At 32.8% G+C, this 11,208-nt stretch overlaps 1 protein-coding gene across 1 annotated transcript; it reads left to right on the forward strand.

Moving 5' to 3' along the window:
- Positions 1-4,939: 4,939 nt before the first annotated feature.
- LOC131034542 (uncharacterized) lies at positions 4,940-6,483 on the forward strand. The gene is made up of 3 exons (XM_057966045.2): positions 4,940-5,896; positions 6,001-6,084; positions 6,192-6,483. The coding sequence occupies exons 1-3, from the start codon at positions 5,081-5,083 to the stop codon at positions 6,204-6,206; spliced, it is 915 nt and encodes a 304-aa protein (XP_057822028.2). The 5' UTR covers positions 4,940-5,080; the 3' UTR covers positions 6,207-6,483.
- Positions 6,484-11,208: the final 4,725 nt, after the last annotated feature.

Raw genomic sequence — 11,208 nt, forward strand, 5'->3', positions numbered from 1 at the left:
ATATAGAGATTATAGATGAGGAGCAAAAGGAGAAGTAGGATGTAGAACCTCCACCACTTGAGGATAATGTTGGTTTTCATTGTATATATGCTAAATTTTGGGAGGTTGCATATCCAAGTGTCATTTTTTCACTAGAGTACCCTTATATCATATGGTACGACTCCTTTGGACTCCTTGGTAGAAAACTTGTTATATCATATTGTATGTTTGTCATTTTCCATTACATACCGATAAATACATTACCATTACGAAGGGATTAGTAATCATATTCACTATCTCAATGCACGATACTGTGAGAACTGAATTGTGAAAGGACATATCGAGTCTTAACATTTGATCATGTTTTTGCAGTAAATGAGGAGTCCTAAATTTGAAAATATAGACTATATTTGCAAGAACGTATTATTGCATGTTGCAGGGTGTGACTTCCAAGTTCATACCTTACAAGGTGAAAATGAATTAACTAATTTTAAAGTAGGGTATTCATGAGGGAATATTTTGAAACAATGCTATCATTAAATATGTTTAAGTTGATATCATTGAATTAAATGAAGTATAGTTTTAGTTCAATATCAATTTGAATCTTCATGGTACAAGTTACCTTTAGCCCCAAAGTATTACTATATATATAGAGGACCTATTAGGCTATCATGAATATGAGGACCCACATGACTAGGGTATTTGGTAGATCATGCTTGTTGCTAAAAGGTTTTACAAATGAACATCTCGTATGTATGGAGGACCTTTTTTGGAGATTAAGCTATGAAGTGGATATCCTAATATAGTGTGAGAAGGAGTAATAAATTCCTTTAATGTCAATTTATCTTCTTTCTCAATGCAAGATTAAGACATGCTATATTATTCTAGCATGATATACGAGTATATGACTACAACACATAGATTAACCCCTTGACAATGAGAACAATATATTGGACCTATTATGTGAATTTTGAATGGAAGCATTTTCTATGTGTTTGGGGTAAACCTAGCTAATTTCATGTTGAGTATTAAGCTTAGATCCCATTTTAATAGGATGTACAAATTGACTTATGAATAATTGTAGGTAGAGTTTGATTCAAGACATTGAAATCCTTAAGGGAAGTGTTATGATATGGGTCTTTAATGGTGACCTTACTTATGACTACCTAACTACTGTTAACTATTATTATTTGAAGGGAAACATTAACAAAAACTTGAGTATGGGAGCCTAAGTGTAGGTGACCTTGAGATAACTTGGTAAGGAGTACTACATATGACTTTCATCTGTTTGGAAGTGGGAACGTAGTCAGCCCTTGGGTGAAGGATGCTCTTGTAACCTCAAGTCTATAGGGGTAGGGTCTAGGGGGTATAACTCTAAGGTTCGGAGTTGTTCCCAATGTTTTGACCTTACCTCTCTAGTAGGCTTCAGATGAGGCTGATTAGGCATTAAAATATTAGGAAGGATTTAGGAAAATCAAATAAGCGTAATATTATGTAATGTTCCATCGAATAGCAAGTTCAAGGAAGTGAACATGGGTAGACTACCATATAGTCGGTAATGGTTTAAGGGTATAGGATGATATGAGGCAATCTTGTGTTGGTTCTTTATAATTGTATCACGTGTTTATGAAGTTAAAACCTAGAGTTATAGGCTCCTCAATTACTTGTTTATGTTGTACTTATCTATTTGTCTAGTAATATGAATCTTGATGTGTAAGACCCTACACAAGAGTGAATTGCTAGAATATTTATCTAGAGACAGGCAGTCGTTGAACTGTGCCAATGATTCATGTTTGGGTTGCTTCAAGGGATTAATCAGCAATCACCTGGTTCATGGAGGTGATGATGGATAGACTACCCTTGACATGATATGGTAACAGATAGCAAGTTGAGTCATTGGACCATGCCAATGGTAGAGGCTAGAGCTACTGTTGTAATGTTGGATTAGCCAACACTCACCAGGTACACGAAGTTGAAGGATTCCTAAGGGCTATCCAGGATTTCATACGGTAACGGTTGCATGGGTAGTTTCCTTACCATGCGGGTAGTGGTAACTGGAGCTAACCATTGTATCAGGAGGGTTCACTGACAGTCACCTAGCATGGGGGTGATTGATGTCGAGTGTTACCTAGGATTGTGAAGAAGATAGCTGACAGTATCTCTAAGGTCACTATGGGGTATATGTCAGAAGCTACTTCTTCTTGGATGGACAAACTTGTCGCTAGTGGCCTATACATGATTGAAGTCAAAATCCATTGGGCCGGGTTATTTCATTACTTGTGCAAATCCTTGGGACTAAGGATGGACCCCAGGTGTAGTATGGGATGCACCGAATCCTCTTCCTGGTTGTTTGATGGTATACTTGACCCTGTTGGGTTGAGGATGGACCCACGATGTAGTATGGGATGCACTGAATTCTCTACCTAAATCCATTGATGCAAATGACCAGGGAGAAGAATGGGACCCACGGTGTAGTACACAGTGCACTGACAATCCTTCTCTATCTAGGATGCACTATGGATAGGAGATAGTTAGCCATTGAGGATGAGTAAGTCTTATTGTTTATGTGATGTGTATATGAGCCAGTCGCTATTATATGTGATCCTTGTACTTTAGTCAATCACTATTATCTATTATTGCATATACATGAGCCAATCACCATTAACTTGTGATGCATGAATCTGAACCAATCACGTATCCATGAAGCTTGTAAATGAGTTATTCACTTATATCTGGTAATGTATATATATGAGACAGACACCATCATTTGTAATGCCTATATGAGAAAAATCACTAATATGTTTATGTCATGAATGCTGGAGCTAGCTATCATGTGAACTTGTAATGTCTAGGAAATATTTCCTTGTGTATACGTGATTGTGACAATCATCAAGTGTAGGAGATGTGATATGAACCTTGTGTGTATATGTCCACATTCATTACCAATTATCAAGTACTCACAATTATGGAACTAACACTTGATGATAATGTGTATCTATCCTTGCAATGAGACTAAGGTAATAGATTCACTTAATTAGTTGTCAACTTTTAGAGAGGGATCAAGATCTCATCAAGGGAAGAGAGCAAACTCTCTAAATGCTAACTACACAGCCTCCAACTCCTTTTGAGAAAATACATAGGTTGGATCATCAGGAGTGAATCGTCGAGGCTTAGACTTGGGTCTGGGAATGACCCTAATCATGGAAGGCTAATACTTTTATCACAAGTATAAAACAATGTTGTGTTATTGGGTTGACACCACTGTGGTGAATAGAGTACTAGAATTGACACTATAATTAATGGAAGATGATTATTTGATCAATTTTGTAATGGATGCTATATGTAATTTAAGAAAAAAAAAATGTAGCATCCAAGGGGTGGATATTATAGCAAACTAAAAATAGTAAATGTTCCCACTTTATGATGATGACACCTCAACACCTTATCTACTACTTAGTTATTAATTAAACTCACTTTGTCAACCTAAACAAACTTAATAAAAATGTAATAAAAACCTAAGACATAGAATATAGAAAACCCACACTAATAGAGACATCATATCAACGATAGAGAATTAACACAAATGCTAATGAGCTTAATTCTATTTTGAATTGCAATTGTTGATTGTCATGCATCACTAATATTAATTTTTCTCATGCATAAGAGATTTTGAATTTGAAAAAGAAAATTAATAGACAACAATTTTGAGTCATTTTTTTAGCCATCCAAGACTATCTTTACATGTCTTTTTTAAAACACATGGCAAGGGTACTTAGATGTACCCCAATACAATCGTTACTTTCTGTCACGTCTACTGATAACCAACATACCATGGAAATAACTCACCACTTTCATTCCCATTACACATTACATTTCCTAGAGTGGTATGGACAAGATATTTATGATATGAAAAGCCTATTCAATATATTATGGAGCTACTAATTAGCATATGACTTAGAGAGCCAAAATAATTTTTCTGTGATAGATACACCTAATCATCATTTGACCAAACTCAAAAACTCATATTAGCCTAACATCAATTATTGCCAACATGAATGATTTAATTGCTAAAGGCACATGTTACCATTTTGTAATGTCGCATTTTACATAGAATACCTTGGACAATATTTGTGACACGAAATAAGTTGGTGAAGCAAAGAGATATCTCCATGTATACTCTAACATATATGCCTCTTGCCCAAGGGAGCACGTTTTGAATGATCAGCACACATCGTATTACTGGCAGTCGGATTCCAACCAAAGTATGTGATTCAAATTGATTTCTCAACTCAATGGGGCATTCCAACATGGCATAAGTGATAGAGGCCTTTATGTTATATGTTTAGGATGTATATGGTATTAAACTTCGACCATTCAAACAAGTCCAACTTGACAAAATACTGAAACCATGTCACAGTAGTTTGTAGTTATGACTCGGACTTTAGGGACACATGACAACATAGTGGTAGCTCACACTCACTAAAAAGGTCGATCCAAAAAATGTTTTGACGTGTAAGGGAAGCACCATGCAATCAAACATGGATAATCTGCTAGGGATCGATTAGCTTAAAGACACAGCTAAGACATGGAAACCACTAGAAACGAAACGAATAAGTGATAATGACTAATCATAAAGCAAGAGGCTGATAAGATTATGACATTGGAAGACTTCACAATGAATAGCTTCACTTGAATAACCAATCACAGTTATAAAAGAAACCCAAGATAACAAGCGCACGAAAAACTCTAAAAAGAATAGAGTTTTAGCTTAAAGGATAAACCCTAACATAAACCATTCAGTATTTGTGCGACTATCTTTAAACTGTTATCTTGATGTTAAATAGCTCCTCTTAGAGAATCATTCTGAAAATCGTACACAGGATAGTTCATTCAGCATTTGCGCGGCTACCTTTAAACTATTCTCTCCATTGTTAAATAGCCCCTTTTTGAAGAATCATTTTGATCTCTCTCATACTTTATAAGCAAGCTGCACCAAATCCTGTAAGTTTAAGCTCTACGCATTCCCATTTCCCAAACCATCATCTCTGTCATCAGCCCAGGCAAAAGACAAACTCATTGATTCTTACCTTCCTGCTTAAAAATGGTAGACAAGAGCTGTGAGGCTATGAATGTACGCTTTTTCATAAATACTAAAACCCGACGTATCATATATGCGGAGGCTGGTAAAGAGTTTGTTGATTTTCTGTTTAGTTTTCTTTCCATGCCCATCGGTTCTGTCCTCAAATTAGTGCATGAATCCGAATCCAATAGAAGAAAAAATGGTTCTCTATCCAATCTCTATGACAGCATGGAAAAACTACCCTCTCAGTTTATGAGTACAGATAAGTCCCAGCTGCTTGACCCCAAATTTATAACGACCTACTCTAATAAGTCTCTTAAGATCGAAGGCGGAAAATATTACACCTGCTCTTATCCAGACACAACTCACAGTAGTTCGGTCTTCGGAAGTGGTCTCAACTTCAGTGCAACTAGTTCCCCTTTCACAGGTTTTTCTCCCTTCACAACTAGTTCCCCGACTTTCGCAACTAGTTCCCCTTTCGGAGGTGTTCCTCGTGAAAATATTACGCCTACTCCTATCAAGACAGAAGTCACAGTAGTTCGTACATCGACAATTCACAATATGAGCACCAGCAACAAAGATATATGTGTCTGTGGAAATCCTATTAACCGCCCTCTTCAGCTATTGCAGAAGAGGTATATAAGCAGCGGAAGTAGCAGCCAAAATGCGGGGCAAGGACAAAGCGGTTACGTGAAAGAAATAGCCATGTTTATTATAACCGATGACTTGAAGATAACAGGGAGTTCAACTAGCGTCATCATGACATTGCTCAATCAGCTCAATATCAAAGATTTAACAGAACTTGAAGAGCGCACAACAATTGTTGATCGTAACAAGGTCAGAGTTATTAGATTTATTTCAATTTGTTGGGGCAAATTTGAAGGTGGATCCCTTTTTGTTGCTTTTAATGAGATTTTGATAAAAATATTAATATATTTTAGGCATTGAAGCTGCTTGAGGCTTCTTTGGTTTCAACAACTGTCTTGAGCGATGTTTTTGCAGCAGAGTTTTCTGTGCCAGCCGAGGTAAATTTGATTTGGCATTTCTTCATTACAAGAGATCTTCATTTACGATTTAGTCTCTAGTCTTTTTTAATGATATTTCGCCTGTGAATTTGTATTCGGTGTTGCAGGTCTCCTCGTCATAAGAACAAGAGAAGGAGCGACGGCGTAGAATAATTTGTGTGTAATCCTAAAATTAGCTCTACATTTCATTTTCTTTAGTGGCATAAGATTTAAAGTTAATAGGCTGGGAAGCTTACTTTTCTTGGTAGTAAGCTACTTTCATTGTGACATAAGATTTATAGTTACCTGGAAAGCTTACTTTTAGAGTGAGTTCTTTAGTAAGCCAGATTCTTCAGAATTACAGCAACACTGTAGAATACTAAGTAAAGGGAGAAATATTATGTGTTTTCTTTCTGTAAATCTTTTCGTCTGCACCTGTTCCAAGTTTTGGTGGAATGTTTTTTCTAATTGTAAATTTGTGTATACAAACAGTTGTAATGGAGAATAATATTATAAAGTAAACAGTTTTTATGTAATTATTTTATTTATATGTTTAAGAACAATTATTAGCATTTTACTGAAAAGAATGAAAGAATCTAATGTTTTTAATATTAGATGGTGTCACGGTGGATTTATTTTAATATATAATGCAAAATTTTGGTTTTTTAACACTTTTCTTATAATAGATTTTTATTCTGATTTATATTCTCAACTAATTATATTCTTTATAATGGACCTTATTCTTATTATCCTATTTCCTTTAATTTATTCTCCTTTTACTAAATTATTCTCCATCACATCTTCTTTTGTAATAGAATCACATCATGGCTTTGATAGTTGATTAAAATATGTTGTGTACAACTCATCTAATCTATTCTCCATCCACTAACTTATTCTGTACAATTGAAACATTTAATCTAATTCTCTTTCTACTAGCGTATTCTCCCTCCACTAACTTATTCTCCTTCCACTTCTATTACATTTAAAACAACTTTCTTGTAAATATTTTTACATGCTTTCATTTGTGAATTTCAAAGTAATTGAAACCTAATGTGTAAACCCCTATTAATACACCCCTTACAAATTAAACATGATTACTAATATTTATATCAACAACTAATTTCATAATGATGTAAAGACCATGAAAACAGATCATGAATCAAGGATTGGTCAGTTGGAGATTAGCTTGGAAGACATTAAGGGCAATCTGAAGAATTTGGTGGATATTAGTAGGGAAGCCATTAATAACAATGCTCAGGGTCTAAAAAAGTTCAATGCGATGATGGCGGATCAAAGAGCTCAGTCTACCACTAGTATTCCACCCTCAAACACCAAACAAAAGAAGAAAATGCAAGACCCGATCACCACTGGCCCCTATTCGAGGACTAGAAGTAGGAACCATCATCGATGAGCTCGAGGACATCAACAAAAGTATGATCCAAAAGAATTAGGAGATGATGCAATCTCTGGTTTATTGTGTTTTAGGTTTTTTCTTGTTGTGTTCTATTTTTTTGTTGTGTGGGCTTGGCCCATTTTTTGTGTGGTTGTTTTGTCGATGGTTATGGATTGGTTAGCGACTGTTTGTTTTTTGTATTTCTCTTTAACTTTGGGTTTTGGGTCCCCATAAAACCCATTTATCTTAATAAAAATTAACTAATTTCATAACCATGATCACTTATAGAACTTTTCATATATACCTTTAAATCAATGATTGTTAATTTTTTGCATGGTAGCCTTAACTCAAAAGTTACCATTTCTTTAGTTGAACACCCAATTTCCTTGAAACAAATAATCACAACTATTCTCCTAAAAATATAGTTATAATTCTTGGAATCACTCTAAACTCTCTCATGCATTATAAGTTAGATCTAATCTTATTAATTTTTTGTTCTATGTATTTCAATTTATCATAGAATCTTCCCCCTCATTAGTTTAGATTTTTTAAAAAATCATTTTTATATCTCTGTTTTATTTAAAATGGCAAATAAGAGCTCCAAAATCATGAATGTAAGCTTTTTAATAAATACTAAAACTTGGTCTAAGTTATTTCCTCATTGTATTGTAACAGTCCAACTTTCCACAAATGTACCTATGGGCATGGTAAATATGTTGAATATGGTGAGAAGGATTTCATAATAATAAAAATAATTTGATTAATCACAACATTTGAGAATTTAGAATTTTTGAGATATGATCTTATAAAAGGATTTGAAAAAATAATTATATGAAGTATACAGTCGCTCTTACTTTTTTGTTTTCATATTTAAAAAGTTAATTGTTGTATATATCTTTTTCTTGTAAATAATTTTAAATTTCTTTCACCAAGACTAAATTTAGATTCATATCAATAAAATTTCAAACAAACCCCAAAGTTTTTTAGGAAGTCCACTTCATAAAACCATAGTCCTAAAACGTTTTTTCTTGATCTAAAATTTACCATGTCTACAGCTTCCTTGGAAGAAGATTCAATTTTAGCATTTCCTTAACCTGCATAAAAACCTATCTGAAGTAATAGAAAAGAAAATTAAATATTCACTTACCTAAAATAAAAAATGGTAGCAAGGGATCTGTCACATGGAAATCCATTTCCCAAGAAAGAGCTGCATTAGAATAAATAAGAAAAATGATATAATTACTTGGAAAGCTTACTTTTAGAGTCAGTTCTTTAGTACGCAAGTTTCCTCAAATTTACAGCAACACTGTAGAATACTAAGGAAGAATTTTTTTACTTTTTTCTTTCTAGTAAATCTTTTCATCTGCTCCTGTTCGAACTATTGGTGGAAATCATTAATTTATTTTCTAATTGTAAGTTGTGTTTACAAACAGTTTTAATGGAGAATAATATCATAAAGTGAATAGTCATTATATAATTATTATTATGATATTTATGTGAGCATTTTACAGGAAACAATGAAAGAATCCATTGTATTTAATATAATATGGAGTCTTAGTAGATTTATTTTCACATTCTTTTAAATAAATAATAATATATAATGTAAAAGTTTGATTTTTTAATATGAAATTATGTGATTTATTTTCTCAATTAATTTAATTTCTTATAATAGAATTTTTTATTATTATCTCATTTTCTTTAAAATAATCTCTTTTTACTATATTATTCTCCATCACATTTTCTTTTGTTGTAGAATCACATCATGCTTTTAAAAGTTGATCAAAACATGTCGAGTACAACTCATCTAATCTATTCTCCATGCACTCACTTATTCTCTACAATTGAAACATTCAATCTAATTCTCTTTTTACTAGCTTATTCTCCCTCCACTAACTAATATATCAACAAACAATTTCATATATATATAAACATTTAATAACTCTTTAAATTGATAATTTTTAATAATCGTTTAATTACAAGACTTGAGACTCAAAAGATTAGATTAGTTTGTCTAAAATTATAATCTACTAACAAAACATAAAAAAGATTCAATGTTACCTTGGAGCATGCCAAATTTTTACATGGATACCATTAGGTCAATGATTGTTGATTGTTTACATGGTAGCCTTGAATCCCAAAGTTACTAATGTTTTTATTTAAGTACCCCATTGCCTTTAAACAATTAATCGTAACTATTCTCTTAAAAATATAGTTCTAATTCTTCAAATCACTCTACACTCTCTTATGTATTATAAGTTAGATCTAATCCTATAAATTTTTAATTCTACGTAGTTCACTCATTGATTTAGATGATTTTTTAGTTTTTTTTTTTTCTTTTAAATATCATTGTTTTGTTTTATTTAAAATAGAAAATAATAGCTTCAAAATCATAAATGTATATTTTTTAATAAATATTAAAACTCATTAAATGGTCTAAGTCATTTCTTTTTTCTATTGTAGAAGAGCAACTTTTAACAAATGTATCTATGTCCATGGTAATTATGTTGAACATTGTTAAAAGGACTCAATGATAATAAATATAATTTGGTTAATCATAATATTTGAGAATTTAAAAATTTTGAAATATGATTTCTGGAGAGATTTGAAGAAATAATTACATGGAGTAGAGGGTTTTAAGGAACAATTTTGTTTTTGTTTTTTTCAAAAGATAAAATTAAATTATTTTTTAAGGTATATTAGAGTTCTTACCCTTTTAGTTTCATATTTTAAAAATTTGATTCTTGCACATATATTTTCTTGAAAAAAAAATTTAAGAATTCTTCCACCACAACTAATTTTAGATTCATATCAATAAATTTAAAAATGATTTTTAAAATTTTAATTTTTTAACTATTAATTTGTTTGAGAATAAAATATCATTAATACTACTCCTAAAATATGAAAACTAAAAAATAAGAACTTGATATATTAGGAAATTCTTCACACTCCTTACTTTAAAATACTCTCAAAAAATTTATAACCACCCCCTAAGGTATTTAGGAAGTCCCTGCACAAAACCGTAGACTTAAAACCCTAAAGAATATTTGTAAACTTGCCATAATTGGTTGTACTTTATTCTTGATCTAAAATTTATGTGTACGACTTCCTTGGAAGAAGATTCAAATTTAGCAACGAACCAGTTGGATAGGCATAGAAAATTTGCACTTAGAATATTTAGTCCTTTTGTCTGCAATCTTATGAAGGATCCTATTTACGAAGGGAATTTTTTTTTATCAAGTGTTAATAGAACATAAACGCGAGGGCCACATGGGGTCTCCCTTGGCGGCTAGATAGCATTTTTCTACTAGTTTTTGAAGTGTGCTTGGATAAGGTCTTACAGATGGCCATGAGAGAGTTGCATGCATTGCTGCCATCAAGGATGCAATGCAAAGTTTAGAGGGGTAGCATAATAAGAAGGGTGATGGATGAAAGGATGAGAGATATGGTTGCACTTCTTAAGGGTAACTTCAAATCCAAGGAGACAAAAATCTTTCTGTTGGAATTAAGGTGCCTCCAACCTTAGGAGTCCCAAGGAAATTATTTAATTAATTTAATGGTCTTGTGTGCTGATTTTATTTATTTAATGAAATATTTTATGTTTCCAAAGTGCAAAGCTTAATTGCAAGGCCCGATGGCAAGTTGGGTGCATCAAGCTTTGAGGTGAAAGGAAATTGTGACACTTGGCACAAGGATGGAAGTTTGGAGAAGTCAAATTATTAGGAGCTTCTCAAACCCCCCTCCAAGTGACATGT

This window comes from Cryptomeria japonica, chromosome 2, assembly GCF_030272615.1.
Source record: "Cryptomeria japonica chromosome 2, Sugi_1.0, whole genome shotgun sequence".
NCBI classification, from domain to species: domain Eukaryota; kingdom Viridiplantae; phylum Streptophyta; class Pinopsida; order Cupressales; family Cupressaceae; genus Cryptomeria; species Cryptomeria japonica.